This window comes from Seriola lalandi, unplaced genomic scaffold, assembly GCF_002814215.2.
Source record: "Seriola lalandi dorsalis isolate HSWRI2012SDOR001 ecotype SW California unplaced genomic scaffold, Sedor1 jcf7180002054427, whole genome shotgun sequence".
NCBI lineage: Eukaryota > Metazoa > Chordata > Actinopteri > Carangiformes > Carangidae > Seriola > Seriola lalandi.
The window spans coordinates 162,610-179,473 of record NW_019524980.1 but is presented as its reverse complement, the minus strand read 5'-3'; the positions used below and the strand labels follow the sequence as shown (position 1 = coordinate 179,473).

At 38.1% G+C, this 16,864-nt stretch overlaps 1 protein-coding gene and 2 long non-coding RNA genes across 3 annotated transcripts in view; all 3 read left to right on the top strand.

Moving 5' to 3' along the window:
* The first annotated feature begins 7,366 nt into the window (after window positions 1-7,366).
* LOC147818860 (uncharacterized) lies at window positions 7,367-8,448 on the top strand. The gene is made up of 3 exons (XR_015437526.1): window positions 7,367-7,643; window positions 7,843-7,911; window positions 8,226-8,448. It is a non-coding gene; the product is annotated as an uncharacterized LOC147818860 (long non-coding RNA).
* A 41-nt stretch (window positions 8,449-8,489) lies between these two features.
* Window positions 8,490-16,864, top strand: part of LOC147818859 (eosinophil peroxidase-like) — a 12,450-nt gene continuing 4,075 nt past the window's right edge. The window contains exons 1-9 of the mRNA XM_087175232.1: window positions 8,490-8,650; window positions 8,770-8,902; window positions 9,202-9,331; window positions 9,510-9,716; window positions 9,876-10,233; window positions 10,348-10,508; window positions 10,606-10,864; window positions 11,645-11,815; window positions 11,947-12,184. Coding sequence (XP_087031358.1) covers window positions 8,581-8,650; window positions 8,770-8,902; window positions 9,202-9,331; window positions 9,510-9,716; window positions 9,876-10,233; window positions 10,348-10,508; window positions 10,606-10,864; window positions 11,645-11,815; window positions 11,947-12,184 — 1,727 coding nt within the window. The 5' untranslated portion in view covers window positions 8,490-8,580. The remainder of the gene's footprint in view (window positions 8,651-8,769; window positions 8,903-9,201; window positions 9,332-9,509; window positions 9,717-9,875; window positions 10,234-10,347; window positions 10,509-10,605; window positions 10,865-11,644; window positions 11,816-11,946; window positions 12,185-16,864) is intronic.
* Window positions 15,882-16,834, top strand: LOC111658214 (uncharacterized). The gene is made up of 4 exons (XR_002760981.2): window positions 15,882-15,952; window positions 16,143-16,211; window positions 16,495-16,582; window positions 16,730-16,834. It is a non-coding gene; the product is annotated as an uncharacterized LOC111658214 (long non-coding RNA).

Sequence of the window (16,864 nt, the reverse complement as noted above, 5' to 3'; positions counted from 1 at the left end):
GACGTGAACCCCCGACACAGAGCCTCTGCGTCCGTCAACGTGCACCTCCAAAAATGTCTAGGCATTTTATCGCAGCAATGTTTTGCTATATTGTGACAAACACTTACCTGCCCCATGGCATGTAGCCCTCCAAAATTAAGTCGCAAGGGGAATATTTTAGTCGCATTTGGCGAGTGGCGACCGTTAGTTTACAGCCCTGTTTATCACCTAGGGGAGAATCAGTTTATTTATTTCTTGTTCATTTACTCTGTGTTCTAAGCAATGGGGAATATTCCTGAATTTGTTTGTGATTCTTTTACTGAAATGAAGTCCGCAACACGTATTTGAAAAAAACAAAAACAAAACAAAAACAGTCTACTTAAGGCTTCTGAAGTGACCAATAGATGGCAGCAGAGCAAAAGAAATATACAGGGCTATACATGCTCGGACTGGAAAATCGGGTTAGAAAAAAAAAAAAAAAAGATTAAAAAATCCAAAATCCAGAAATTATAAACACATGATAAAATGAAAAATGTGCATATGGTCCTTGGATTTGCTAGAGGATGTATCTAAGTGACAGGTCATTCACCTCTGCCAGCTGGGCCTTCTCAGCATAATTGGTGGTGTGACCTATCATTACTGTGTCATCAGTGTGACGATGAAGCTGGAACTATTTGTACAGAGAGTGTAACAGGGAGCTAAAGACACAACCATTCATCAATCAATGAGTTACTTAATGTGTATTTTTAACAGTTTTGTATTTTCTTTATAGATTAATCCTCAGTTTTGTGGTACGTTTTGTCTGCAGAGCTTCCTATTTATTTGGGCCTACAAGTGTAGGGTTATGATTATTTCCCACGTGTACTGTCTTGCATGAGAAGCCATAGGTGGGGTTGTATTTGATAACAATGCAGACTTTAAAATTCCCTTTGTCATTAAGATCAAGAGTGACTGAAAGCCACTTTATTAGTGAGTATGCAGCTCTCTTTTCTCCGTGTTGGATGCATATACTAAAATAAGAATAAGACAATAAGATAAAGTCCATCAATTTTACAATTCCTGGAGGATTGTGTTGCAGCAGCAGATGGCATAATGTTATAAAACCAGAAAATATTATGCAATTGAACACTATAGGTGTGTGAAAGGGACAACCTTTGTGCTTTTCTCTGTTATGTAATAGTTTCCATGCCGTGCTTGTATGTTGTTGCAGTTCATTGTATTTAAGGTTGTCTCTGTCTCTGTAACTATCGGCTTACGCTAATTGCTCATTATGAGTCAATCAAACCTTGATGTATTATGTTCTGTCCTGTGTTGTCTCACCTCATATGTCTCTTCTCACTTACAGTGCATTCGGAAAGTATTTAGAGTCCTACGATTCTGTTATGTTGCAACCTTATACTAAAAAAAAAAAAAATCACAATTTCCCTCATCAGTGTTCACTCAATACCCCATAGGGACAAAGTAAAAACAGAATTTTTGAAATCTTTGGGGAATTTATTAAAAAGGAAACTGAAATATCACATTGACACAAGTATTCCAACCCCTTTGCTTTGACACTTGAAATTTAGCTCAGCTGACTCCCATTTCTCTTGATCATCTTTAAGATGTTTCTGCACCTTGATTGGAGTCCACCTGTGGTAAATTCAGCTGATTGGACATGATTTGGAAAGGCACAAACATGCCTGTATAAGGTGTCACAGCTGACAAGACATATCAGAGCAAAAACCAGACCATGAGGTCAAAGGAACTGCCTCAAGCTCAGAGTCAGGATGGTGTTGAGGCCCAGGTTTGTGAAGGCTACAAAAACATTTCTGCTGTATTGAAGGTTCCCAAGAGCATAGTGGCTTCCATAGTTCTTAAGCAGAAGAACTGTGGAACAACCATAACTTTTTCTACAGCTGGCCGCTCGGCCAGACTGAGCGATCGGGGGAGATGGGTCTTGGTAAGAGAGATGACCAAGAACGTGATGGTCACTCTGGCTGAGCTTCAGAGATTGTATGAGGGAATGGGAAACACACGCTCTCTCGCTCAAACTGTTCAAACCTGTTGCACTTGTCTCACAGCATTGACTTCTTACCCTTGGCTTGAAAATTTAGTGGTGACAAGATTAAAAAAAAAAAAGGGGAAAAAAAATATAAATAAATAAAAAAATAGCATGAGTGTGTAACGTATTTAACTGGGCCACTGTCATCACATGGATTTACTTAGATGTGGCCGTACAGGTTAATCTGCACTTGTTTGCTCACAGAAATTAAATATATATTTATGTATGCCAACATATATATATATATATATATATTTATGTGAGAGGCCAAGGCTTCAGTATTTTGTGATACTGTAACAAAACTAAAGACAAGAACAAATAATTATGTTCTTTCTTGTTGTATTTGTTATATGGCATCTGCTTGCACTAAACTGAAATAAATGAATTCCACAAATGTTAACATAAATCCAATTTCATGTATTTTTGCAGTAGAACATCATATGCAAATTATAATAACGTGAACCTACATAAAAATGCTTTTTGCAAAGAGATTAAAGAACAAAATCAAATTGAAACAAACACAAAAAACAAGTGGGTGGCCCTCCTTGATGTCATGTCAGCTTTGCCTCTGCCAGCAAACACAGAGTAGACATGCAGGTTTTTCTTCAGTTTTGTAAATGCAAACAATAAATATGCCAGTTATTTGTTAGTATTTCCTTACACTGGGAATAGCCTTTACGGAAGTGCATGATATAATTGGCAGACAGGACCAAATATGAGGAAAGACTACAAACAAACTTTCACGTTCCATCTGCAGTGTACCGGAAAGAAACATGCCCAGAGGACAAAAGAAGCCAAGACAATGACGAAGGTGCGATGGAGAGTCAATCTGCAGACAGATGGTCATACATGAGTGACCACACACACACACACACACACACACACACACACACACACACACACACACACACGCACAAGCAGACTTGTTCCATTATACCTGTGGGGACAGCCATTGACATAGTGCATTCTTTAGCCTGTTACCTAATGTCCTAACAACAATTGTTTTTGCTCTTATTTTTAATTGTGTGCAGAGGTGGACTTCTTTTAGCAGTTCATTATCTTTCAATGCTGGTGTGGAAAACACATTTATCTTCTCTCCGGGAAACTGTGTGAGGTTGAGCGCTAATCGGCCTTCTTCTTCTTGAGGCTCCTCCCTGTGTTGACTGATGAGCACTAATGTGTTCATTCTTTGCATTATCAGTCTTGTGAAATATTACTGTAAGTGTAAGGGAGAATTTTACATTTCATTTCTCATGTCAGCAGTGGTGATAAGTAGCTGTGTGCTGTACATTTTTGAAGTTCTTACTTTACTGGAGGGTTTCCATTGCATTCTTCTTTAGTTCAGAATGAAATATTAGCTACTCCATACTTTGCAGATTAAGATTGTACAACCAACATATCACCCTCTAATAAAATATTGTCTTGTTTTCAAATAAACTGCTAACAATATATTAAATATATGAATCCTTTACCACGAACTGCTGCAACATTAAAATTCTTTGTACATGTTAATTTATCCATGTAAAAATGACCCAGAAATAGGATTTTGTTGTTGTTGCTCTTTTGTTTTGTTTTTTTTTACCTTTTTTTTTGTTTCTGATAATGTAACAATCTGAAACAGGGTTTTTTAATAAGGACTACTTAAATAATCTGTTAATTAATAATTATATAATCCACAAAGTGAGGCTTTCTTGTGCAAAACCAAAAACACACACTTCCCATATATTTTTAATTTTGTATCTACTAAATACAAATTCTATATATATTCTTCTTTTTTCATTGTAACTTTATAACTAACTCTATAACTATTTTAAATTTACTTTGTGCTACATTCGGTAAAGTTAGTCACTCTTCCAGTTTGGCATCTCTGTTTTCCTTATACATACCAGAGTCACTCCATTCCTTTCAATCAAGTAAATCAGCTATTTACCTGAAACACCATTCAGCTGTCTGACTGTAGATACTGAGACTATTTCCCTGTAAAGGCAACCTGATGATAAACATCAGATAATTAGCAGGGATTTTCACATTTTTTTATGGCCCTGACACTGAAAGACAAGGTCTCACTCTGCTGAATATGTTGCAACCAAAGAAACTCTCAGTTCACTGGTGTTGAAGAGTGGAGATTCTTTAACCTCAGGGTCTGAACTCTAAGTCCCTCACAACTAACATTTAGAGACACTAAAAGCACTAAGATGACTGTCTTTTTCATTTTAAATGGGAGTTTGTCTGTCAGGAGGAGATATGTTTGCTGTTTGTTTTGTAATGTTTGGGAAGAGGGGAAGGAGTGAATTGATACATTTAGGTAACTGTTGTCCAGTTGATGGATAATGACAATCATTTGGAGCTATTTGTGCTCTTGAGCAATTTGTTTTTTTTCTCTTGCAAGCCAGGATCTTCTTATTTTAGTTTATACATACATACATACAGTATATATATATATGAGATTAATTCTACAATAAAAAGAGAAAACCAATGTACTACAGCCAAGACCATGTGAATATTGCATGACGATAAGCGTAAGAGCAGCTGCTGGTTTTGGAAGTAGATTTTTCTTCTAATTTTATGTTTAATGATAAATTAAATACAATCACTGGAATCAATTGGATTATTAAACAATGCAGGTGCAATTTTCAGAATGTCTAATGACACTAAATACTAGAAAAGCCTTCTAAAGCTGTAGCATCTTCTTCATGAATCATAAATGAATCATAAATTCTCCCACTCCACAATTCTCATTTACATGGGCTCTTTTCTTTTTTAAATGAAATTTACAGTACTGTGTAATTCATTGTGTTGCAATCACATACTGTAGGTTTTTACAGCACCTCAGTCACACTGGTATAACAATTGTTTAAATTTTGGATTATGACGGTATACTAAATGAAAAGGTGGGGCAGGTAGGTAATTATAGCCTACAGTACAATTATTTTTGTGCAACGTCCTCTGCATCTAATGGCACCGCACTGCTGGTAAAGTCGTGTGACCGAGAGTACACTAATTATTTTAAGACGACAGTTGTCTGATGAGGAAGTATCCATGCTGCATCAGCCTGTGCCCAACCTGCTTTTTAAAGCCTGCAGATGTCTCATCCAGGTGATGTCATAAGGTTATCAAAAGACACCAGTCTAGTTTTGGCATTGCTTTGTCTGCTGTGTTCAGGGACTGTCTGGCAAAACATGTCTCAGGTTTCATTGTGCATCTTGACTGAAAGCATCAAAGGCTGCAGATAAATTAAAATTTTAATGTTGCAGCAGTTCGTGGTAAAGGATTCATATATTTAATATATTGTTAACAGTTTATTTGAAAACAAGACAATGTTTTATTATAGGGTGATATGTTGGTTGTACAGTCTTAATCCAAAGTATGGAGTAGCTAACATGAAATATTTGTACCGGAGTAAAAAGTACAATATTTCATTCTGAACTAAAGAAGAATACAATGGAAGTAAGAGCTTCAAAAATGTACAGCACACAGCTACTTATCACCACTGCTGACATGAGAAATGAAATGTAAAATTCTCTCTTACACTTACAGTAATATTTCACAAGACTGATAATGCAAAGAATGAACACATTAGTGCTCATCAGTCAACACAGGGAGGAGCCTCAAGAAGAAGAAGGCCGATTAGCGCTCAACCTCACACAGTTTCCTGGAGAGAAAATGCGTTTTCCCAATAGAGAACACATAGACCTATAACCTGATCTTAAAAAGTTTCATACATTTTAAAGTAAAATTACAATATTTGATAAGTTTAAGGTTAGTTTCATTACTGGTCGTATTGATATTATTTAAGACCATGAGACGAACCACTCATTTGTATGAATGACAGCCTGTAAATATAAAAACCTTCGGTCTGCAAAATATGCTTTTCCTTTTCCTGCATTACTCATCATTGTCAGTAAATGACCTACTTACACATTGCCAACTTACTTAACACTAGAAACAATCACTGATGAGGAAACAGCATGTAATTCCATTTGGATATAATTACCAACATTACAGCATTTAGGCTAAATAAAATGTGTTTTTTTTATGATTATATATTACTTGCACTCACTCTAAAAATCATTATTATAGCTCTGCTCTGCCTAAACAACAACAAGCTTTTTTTTAACAAAAACTAATGTTGTTTTTATGTCTCATGTTCATTTAACAAACATACAGTAAATCTTGGACAGTGTCACCATCCCTAACTTATCACTGGCTGTCATGAAGTCAAGTAACAAAACCAGAAAGGCCACATGCCTGAATGAAAGCAATGGCAAATCTACCTTATTGTTTCCAAATTAGTGCTATTTTTGTCTTTGAGGAAATCCATGACACTTATGCAGGATCAGGAAATAACCTGATAATAACCTGATACATTAGTCGTAAGTATTTGATATGGTATGTTTTGTTAAGTCCACAACACAGGTTGATGAAAATTGTGCATGCTGTGTTTTATACATTTTAATTCACTTGAATTGAAAGTGAGGTCTTCAACTGTAAATTTTGCAGCGGCCACGAGAATTTATTCAACTGCCAAATAAATATTTGTAGAGAACTATCAACTAACAACTAAACAAATTTTTCAACAACAATGTAATTCAAAGACATAGAAAGGCATTAAGGCAAGACATACAAGAGAAGATAAGGATAGTTCAAACTCAATAAACCACAAAAAACAGCAACTTAATAGTTAATCTTGTCCCTCTATAAAACAAATCAAACTGTCACCAATAAAAAAACAAAAAAAAAACAAAGCAATAAATAAATAAAAAAATGCTGAATATTAATAACTTTAACACACTTTACTAAGAAATGCATACTAATATGTTGGAAAAATGAATCTCTTCCTACTTTTGGGAAGTCTCTAGACCAAGTAGTGAAATAAAAAGAGATGGAAAAAAACAAACAAGCAAAAAACAAAAGTGACGAAATATGAGAGAGTTCATTAAGAAATGTTTCAATTCTTGTCTGATATTTGCAAAAACCAGTGGACAATGATCTGGACTCCTGCAAGGCAGATTCTTACATAAAGTAAAAATAGATGTTTGTTTCAATTCTGTTTCAGTAACTAAATGAAAGAATCACTTTTCTTTTTCTTTTGAATCATGTTGCAGTCCAGGTAAAAGCTTTAGGAACGTGTTGAGTAAACTGTTGGGTACTGCCAGAGAGGCGACATCATTTACTGATTTTAAATGATGAGGAACTGTTTCTGAAAATGGACTCATGGTGGCAGGAGTCAGTTATGCCCAACTGTCTGTATAATAGTCCCGCTTAGTTTATTTGATAGGATTTTACCTCATCCCTTCACTCGCTGTCTTTCACAAACTATGAAAGTAGGAAGTAGGGAAAACATTTTGACACAAATGACCCTCTTATGACCCTCATGGGGCTATTTTCACTTAGAGCATTGTGTTGGCGGTTAATTGAAGTGTTAGGTCCTACAGGTTTTTTAGTTTCCTGTTAAACAACATGTCCATTTCTTTCGGAACCTGCTCGAACAAAGATGCCCCAGGTGTCACCAATGGGGATTTCTCTGACAGAGAAAGTGCTATATATATATGGAGGACAAATTGGTGTAAAATGCACTGACTCCTGACTGCAGGTGGAGGATCAAACTGGGACGTCACAGGTACTGTGGTCGAGCATCTTGTCTAACTCTTTACCTTTCACATAGTTTTTCTTCATACTTGTGAATAGCAGATGCACCTCACATTCAGGCAATCATGCACTCGTTATATATTTTTAAGTAAGGATTTTAAAGAAAAGTTAAAAAAAAATCTGTATATAATCAGTTTTGTACATGACAGGACTGTGCCTGTCTTTTTCAGAGATGAAATGGTTTATGTGTCTGATAGCTGTCGGTCTTTACCTGTGTTTGCAAAGCCATGTAAATGCTGGTGAGTATTATGAAATTGGAAAATAATTTCATTATAATAATTTCATATCTATGACATTATAAATGTGTATAAAATAGTCTCTTGCTAAAGTTTATTTTGTCAAATTGATAAAAAATAGAAATCAGAGAAGATATATTGAAACAGTGTTTTGCTGTAATTACTGAATTGACATTAATTGAATTGAAACTTGCAGATAAAAAAAATCCATCAATTTTAAGAAATCATGCAGAAAAAGAAAGCACAGAGACAGGTGACTGGATTGTGTTTAACAACAAAGAGCAGATTTACTGTGAGATTTCTTTTTTCCCCATCAGGATCACGTTTCAGCAGAAGTGTCATTGAAAAAGCTGTGACTGAAGCAAAGGCCACTGTGGACTCAGCTTATGAGTACTCCAGAAAAGAGTGCGTGCACACATCTGCTCAATTTGCTGCACATGTTCTGCAGTGAGAGAAAAATAAATGGCAGAACATGAATGTATCAGAATATTCAAACTGCAGATTTCATGGCATCAGAAGCAGTGACATCTAAGTGCTGATAAATTGGACCTCTCCACACAACACAGGAGCATTGATCGGGTCAGGAGGAATGCAGCGAGTCCCTCAGACGTCCTGCGGCTGTTGAAACAACCCGCTGGACCAACCCGCACTGCTGTCCGTGCTGCAGACTATATGGATGTTGCTGTGAAGCTGATCAAGAGATCTCTGGACAGACGTCCAAAACGCTCCATCAATGCCACAGGTGTGTATCCAAACTACAGTGTCTTTTTTTTTTTTTTTTTTTTTTAATTTTCCATACAGGTGGCTTCAAGTTACTAAGTAAGTCAGCTAAAATGTCTATCCCTTGCCTCTGTGAATTAGATTTGATCTCTGAGGAGGATCTGCACTTCATTGCTGATATGACCGGCTGCTCTCCCCGACACCGGGTCCCTTCTTGCAAGACAACTCCAAATTTAGACAAGTTTCGCACTGCAAGCAGCACCTGCAATAACAGGTGAGGAACCTGCTAGATTATTTTTTTTAAGAGAGGAACCAGGAAAAGAACAAGCAACAAACAATCAAGCTAATTGACTGCTTAATTTTTGCCACCGTGGTCAATTTGAACCTTGTAAAAGATTCCACCCCTGAGTTCTGTCTTTTTTGTCATTTGATTTCACAACTACAAAAACTTAAAGTGGGTGTGGATGGTTGGAATGTTGGCAGTCAAGTATAAGACTGTTTGTTCATGTTTTTCACGATACACCCAGGTGCAAGACAAAGAGAAACAATAATAAAGGATTTTTTCTCCCTCAGAGAAAACACTCGCTGGGGATCCTCCAACATACCTTTCACCCGCTGGCTCCCTGCTGAGTATGAGGATGGCACCTCTCTGCCTAAAGGCTGGACCCCTAATCTGAGAGTCAACAAACATTTGCTTCCATTGGTAATGTATTTATATATATATTCTATATAAACAAACAATGTGCTGTTATAAATTGAATATTTAATCACATCTGCAGTGATGCTTAATGTATTTTCTCACTTGTAAAATGAGAGATAATCAATGATAGATGTATCAATCACTTTCATCAAGGTGATCATTGTCTACATCCTGTCCCCAGGTAAGGGAAGTGTCCAACCGAATTCTGCGCACAGCTAACTCTGATGTGGAGAGCGACCCTCTCTACACTCACCTGGTGGTGATCTTTGGCCAATGGACTGACCACGACCTGACCTTCACTCCTCACTCTCCTGTCATCCGCTCATTCAATAATGGTGTTGACTGCGACAAGAGCTGTGAACGCACAGAGCCCTGCTTCCCCATTGAGGTCAGTGTCACTGCATCACAAAAGAAAAGATGTGAATACACACACACACACACACACACACACTCTCTCTCTCACACACACACACACACACAAACACACACACACACACACACACACACACACACAGTGAATGCTAACTGCTTCTTGTCGTCTAAACAGATTCCCAAGAAAGACCCCCGTTTTGGCAAAAAGTCAGAGGAGTGCATACCCTTCTTCCGCTCATCAGCAGGTTGTGGATCAGGCAACACTGGCCACATCTTTGGTGCGAGCACTGTCCGTCAGCAGATGAACTCTCTCACAGCTTTCATCGATGTGGGCCAGGTGTACGGTTCAGATGATACCAAAGCTCGCTTCCTCCGCAACCTCACCACGGATGAGGGTCTATTGAGAGTCAACACAGAGTACACTGACAATGGCCGTGAGCTCCTGCCCTTCACCAACATGGGTGCCAACATGTGTGCCTCACGAGCCCGCATTACTAATGACGATGTAGAGGAGGTGCCCTGCTTTCTGGCTGGTGAGTGGCAACAAAAGCTGGTAAACAAGCTGCGGTGCAAGTACTAACCACACATTGTGGTTGTACAACAACATTTGATTGTGATTGTTAAAAACCTTCTGCTTTGTGTTCCAGGTGATGAGCGCAGCAACGAGAACATTGGTCTGACCTCTCTACACACACTGTTGATGCGTGAGCACAACCGTCTGGCTCGTGCCCTGGCCGAACTCAATCCTCACTGGGGCGGAGAGAGACTCTACCAGGAGGCCCGCAAGATCATGGGAGGATACTTCCAGGTCAGAGAGGGGCTTAGCTGCATGAAGAACACAAATCTTGCATTAACGATTGTGTCCTTGCGTGGTTCAGTTAACTCAGTTTCTTTTTGTTTTTCAGGTTCTTACCTTCAGAGACTACCTGCTCCACATTGTTGGTCCAGACTTCATCGCCAGGCAGCTGTCCACCTATCCTGGTTATGATGAAAATGTGGACCCCAGCATCTCCAATGTGTTCGCCACAGCTGCCTACCGATTTGCTCACCTGATGGTTCAGCCTTTCATGTTTCGTCTTGATGAGAAATATCAAGAGCACCCTGAATACCCCAGCAAGCTGCTTCACAGAGCCTTCTTCACACCATGGAGGATCGTCTTTGAAGGTTGCCATGGAAATTGCACGAATAGCGTCTAATGATAAACACATAAATGAGTATAAAGATATAAAGGAATAGCCTTTAAGCTATTCCTTTATATCTTATATCTACATATATGTATATATATATATATATGTATATATATATATATATGTATATATATATATATATATACATACATATACACATATATAACTGAGATTCCTAATGAACAATAGTGAAACATTCAAGAGAACAAACCGTACTGATAATAACACATGAGACATATAACTAACATACTCAGCCTGATGTGTATCAGACCTATAGTATACCAGAACACTTGCGCATATAGAACATGAGGAACATCACACCGACACACCCATACAACTGTATTATACAGCTGTCATACTCATGTCATTTCAGGCAACAATGCAAAGACATTACATGATCTTATGTAAGATGGGATATTTTTATGTCTTATACAACCTCCTTTCTCAATGTATGGCCAACAAGCTCATTAACTTGACAGAAACTGACAAGCAGATAATAAGTAGATAATTGCTTAGGTACAATGAACCACTGGCACAAAACAAGATGAGCAACAAAAACAATTAACACAAAGCAGCTAAAACCTACACTGAGCTGCAGAGAGGGGGCAACATTCTCAGTGGCATCAGCAGCACTATAAGTGCTCTCACATGACAGAGGCTTATAAGTAATCCAATCAAAAATATAACCAAACTGCAACTAAACTGAGATCCAAAATAGCTTTAAAGTTAAATTCTTCCTATCTCTTGGGCTCCTCAGGTGGAGTGGACCCAATCCTGAGGGGGCTGGTGGGTCGCCAGGCCAAGCTGAACACACAGGATCACATGATGACAGATGAGCTGAGGGACAGGCTGTTTAAATTCTCCACTGAGTTGGCTCTGGATCTGGGTGCACTCAACATGCAGAGAGGAAGAGACCATGGACTCCCTGGTATTACTCTGGTTCAACCGCTCTCTGTATTTTTTGACTTGTATCTGTGGGATGTTGTCTGCATCTAAGTCTTTGCAGGCTTTAAAGAACATACACACTGTCCTATCTTCACACTGTATGCTCCCTTTTAGGTTACAACCAATGGCGCAAGTTCTGTGGACTGTCCCAACCACGAAATCAGAAGCAACTGGCAAAAGTTCTGAAAAATAAGAAACTGGCCAGGAGCCTATTTAAACTCTATCGCAAAGCTGACAACATCGATGTGTGGCTGGGAGGAGTGGCTGAGCCGTTTGTCCGTGGAGGAAGAGTGGGACCCCTGTTTGGCTGCCTGATTGCCACTCAGTTCCAGAGGATTCGCCAGGGAGACAGGTAAGTGGACAGGAAGCAGACCTGAAATCACATTACTGACAGACATGTACTAAAGAGCTGGAGATAGCTGAGTTAGCCACAACTTTGGACATTAACAAACTGTCAATTTCAGATATTGGTGGGAGAACGAGGGAGTCTTCACTGAGGCTCAGAGGGAGTCCCTGAGGGAAACATCACTTGCCCGCATCATCTGTGACAACACTGGTATCACTGAAGTACCAGCTAAGCCCTTCCAGTACAAGCTCAGAGTGTCCGGTTACACTAAATGTACGAGCATCCCTGCCTTTGACCTCAGTCCGTGGAGGGAGAATATGACAGTCTGACAGTCTGAGTAAAGGCAGCTACATCTCAGACCATCTAAAGAGATCTTTCTTCACACTGATGTGATGTCCTCAAAACATTACTGACACAGAGCTACAATGTTTAAAACCTGTGTCATTGTTTGATTTTGAATATTTGCTTTCTTTGTTGTGTTGAACGAAATAATTGTCCTTGTGCAGTTTACCTACATTACTTATTTAAATGAAAAAAGAAAATTCCTAGGTCATATTTTCTCAGGCCCTTTAGACTAAAATGTTATTCTTATGTTCAACAAATAAATGTGAACCATCTCATAATTTCTAAATGATGTAAAAGATATGCATTTTTTCAAAGTTAAATAAATTAAAAACGTGTGGAATAAAGTTGTGTTCTACCTATGAATTAACATATAAGATTAACATCACTTTAAGTGTAAAGTAATAAAGAAACGGCCCAGCATTTCCTTTTTATAACAACATTTGGAAAATCTTTGGTGTCGTACTGGGCAACACTGACAGCAGGAGAAAATACATCCATGACACAGCATACAAGAGTCATGCTGGCTTGGTATAGACAATATTGAAATAAATAACATGTAATAAAGAAATATATATAATAATCATCATAAAGGTTGTATGCACATAATGGTTTCAGTAACAGTCAAGCCTTTTTCTGTCAGAGCTCGATCTCTTCCAAATTTTATCTGTCTGAGTTTAGAACTTCAAAATAGGAGAAATATGTTTAAAGGGCATATTTGATAAGCTACAGTATATGTACAGTATTTCACTTAAAGAGCTGCTTTTTCTAGATAAAGATTCGGCAACACATCAGTCTAGTTTGTTGGACTGCCAGCCGGTTGGTGTGCAATGAAATAGAGAGAGTGGAGGTGAGTTTACCCTGCACTGCATCCTTACAGCTACAAGAATACAAGCAGTAGTTTTCCATCAGATGGGAATAAATTCATGCTCAGGACTTGACTCTCAAAAATTAAGAGGCACTCACACTTGAAACATGTTCCAATGTAACATAAGCAACAGGCTTATGTACAGTTGTTGAGTCCAAATGACTATGTGGACTCTAATCTCAGAATAAGGGGTTTTTAAGACAACAGCAGTTATGTCATATGACTTTAGCTATTATCTATTTGTTGACCTTATCTCTTATAATACAATCAAGCTGTAGCCCATCCACATCTTATAACAGACCACACATTAACACACCTGCCTGCCAAATAAACCTTATTTTCTTTACTCTTTATACTGTAGATTGATATTGTGATACATTTTGCTTTTTCACAACTTAAAAAACGTTCTCTGCCTCACTGCACTTACATGTGGAGAGGGATTCAAAAAGGCCAAAGAGGCCGCTGGGTGTATCCTGCATAGCAGCCAGAAAATTTGGAGCTTCAAATGTTGGATTTCTGCAACTGAGCGTGTAATATCTACACAAAAACAGTGAAATTTCAGGTTCAACACAATGATGTTACTGTGGATCACATAAACTAAAAATAAACCATAGTGGTCAAAAAGGCAAAGGCACTGCAAGGCCCACACCTTCCCATTGAATGGGTTGACTAATTACTTTAATTACAATGACTCACATTATAATGTGGTATTCTGTAAACCACCTTAATAGTTGGTAAAGCTTAGCTTTCCACTGTTGGTGATTACTACCCCATGTGCCCTGGATGGAAAAGTTTCTCACTCAGGAACACATGAATCCTGATTTCTTATAGAAAAGGAGCAAAGTTCTTGGATTAGATGAAATGAAGAATGAACAATCGTGTCATGATCTCACTGCTTGGTCGAAATACGCTGATTCTGTCCAGCTTACTAAGAAATAACACACATTGTCAGTGTAAGATGGAACTACATGCTTTGCATCGAATGTGCGCAGATTTGAAGATCTCTGTCCAGTTGAAAGTCTGTTTGCAGGTAAAAAAAAAGAAGGCGTGTGGGCACAGCAGCTTTGTGGCTCTGCTGTGGTTGGTTTTAAGCTGTAGGCCTTTTCACAACTGACATATTGACTTATTGTGAAAAGCACCAGTGTTAGTAATAATGTAAGATGAGATTTATTCTTGTGAGGACATATTCAACAGATTGCCTTATTTTGCATTGTTCATTATTTTGAGTCCACATAATTTAATTATTTGTAACTACATTTATAAATATTGTATTCTGCTGTTTAAGTTTAATCTGGAACTATATAATATGGCGCACTTTAGTGGCAGGGAATGTGAGTTATGATTAGGAGTGGCGGAGTGATATGTAAGAGGTGAGATGTCACTTTGGTAGTCAGTGTTCGGTTTGCCTAGGGGGGGTTCTCCGGGAATTAATAAAAGATGGATTGACCTACACAGAGAAGTTGTCCCCGTGCTCTTGCTTTACCCACAGCCCTTCGATAGTTTAATTAAGCAATATGTAAGGCAATAGTTAAGACATCCCAAAACATGTCTTACAATAAATTCAGGGACGGCTCAAGTCGACTCAAGTCTCCCAGTGAACACACATAGCAAGAAAATTTGGATTGATACTTACTTAAAATTTCACTGAATTTCATAATACAAATTTCACATAGAGCATCATTAAGTGAAACTAAATATTAAATGAACTTATTTCGCTTTTAGCACAAAAAAAGCCGAAATTGTATGTTGGCTTTTGTTTGTGTTATATGAAACTAGGTTACATGTAAGGGACACTGAATTTTTTGGACATGATGCTTTTATGTTTTACTGTACCTGTTCATGTAAAGGGGTATTTATATTCCATATTTGTTTAGAGTCCAGTAAACGAAGCAGTTTGCTTTTGTCACTGTGTATTGCTCAGAAATTATACGTCCAACTTGGCCTACAGTAAAACATCAAAGCACTATGTCCAAACAAAATCAGTTTCTATCCTACTTCTATTTATTTGTTTTGTTTTCTATATTGTTCCAGGAGGCTTTTTGTTAGTCACGTAACCTCAGTGATGTCTCAGACCATTCTGTAGGTTGTCAGAAGGGGGGCAAATGTTTTCAGGTAAGCGTTGATAGGCTGCCTGACAAATGTGGCGTTGCTGAGCCACTTATTGTTTGTTTGGCATCATCTAAACGCTATAGCGGAGTTTAACTGAATAAAAGAAAAATCCTCAATAGCCTATATTATAAGCATGCAATAAAATACACTGGAACAACATTTTAAGAAATAAAAAAAAGTGCAGTCAAAGCTAAAGTGAACAATTCAGGTTGATGAAATGCCACTTTTGACTTTAAGTGGAGTGCGTTCCTCACTGCCACAGCTGTCATGTTAATTGGCTTAATTATCAGAAGTTGCTTTACAGGGATACTATGGAGGAGGAACGGAGAACATTCTTGACTACAGGTGTCACATAAATGAAGCGTTGCGGCTATATAAACACTGATCACGACAGCAAATAATTCAAGTTGGATACTGAAGAACATTAGAGGACACGAGCTTCAGCTTCTACACAGGTGACTTTTCCAAATGCTGTTTTTTTAACACCATATACACAGTTAGTAGGATATATTATAAGCTATAATAGAATGATGAATAGATATTTTTGTCCTGTTTGTTTTGAAGGAAATGTTGAAATATTCTTTTAGCTAGAATTATTTGATCAGTGCCTAAATGACAATATGACAATATTTGTCTGTTTCACAGAGATGAATCGTTTTCTGTGTTTTCTGGCTGCAGCACTTTGCATGTGCTTGCAATGGCAGGTGAATGCCGGTGAGTGCTGCCTCTCTCATCTTAGAAGAGTTAAATGATTTAATAGTGTAATTGATCTAATCTCATTCTAATACAATGTATTCTATTATTTTTATATTAAACACCAGATCTTAAAGAAATGTACGTTTGGATCTTCAGTAATGTTATTCTGTGAAATGCTGTAACTGTGTGATATGAACGACATTTAAACATTATGGTGTCAGAAATGCACTGACCAAAAACATCCACATTAAGAGTGAATCATAAGTAAATTAAACAAAATACATATTTTTTTTCTTTCCAGAATCGCATTTGAGCAGGAGCGTGATTGAAGATGCGGTGGCAGCGGCCAAGGCCACGGTGGATAATGCCTATGAATATTCCAGACAAGAGTGAGTTTACAAACCCGTTGAACGGCTTTGAAATTGTTAAATCTTCAGTAGGTCGAACCGAAAAGGGACAACAACATAGATCCTTAAAAATGATACTGTTATTTTGAATGACTGTATTGATACATCGGACCTCTCCACACAACACAGGAGCATTGATCGGGTCAGGAGGAATGCAGCGAGTCCCTCAGACGTCCTGCGGCTGTTGAAACAACCCGCTGGACCAACCCGCACTGCTGTCCGTGCTGCAGACTATATGGATGTTGCTGTGAAGCTGATCAAGAG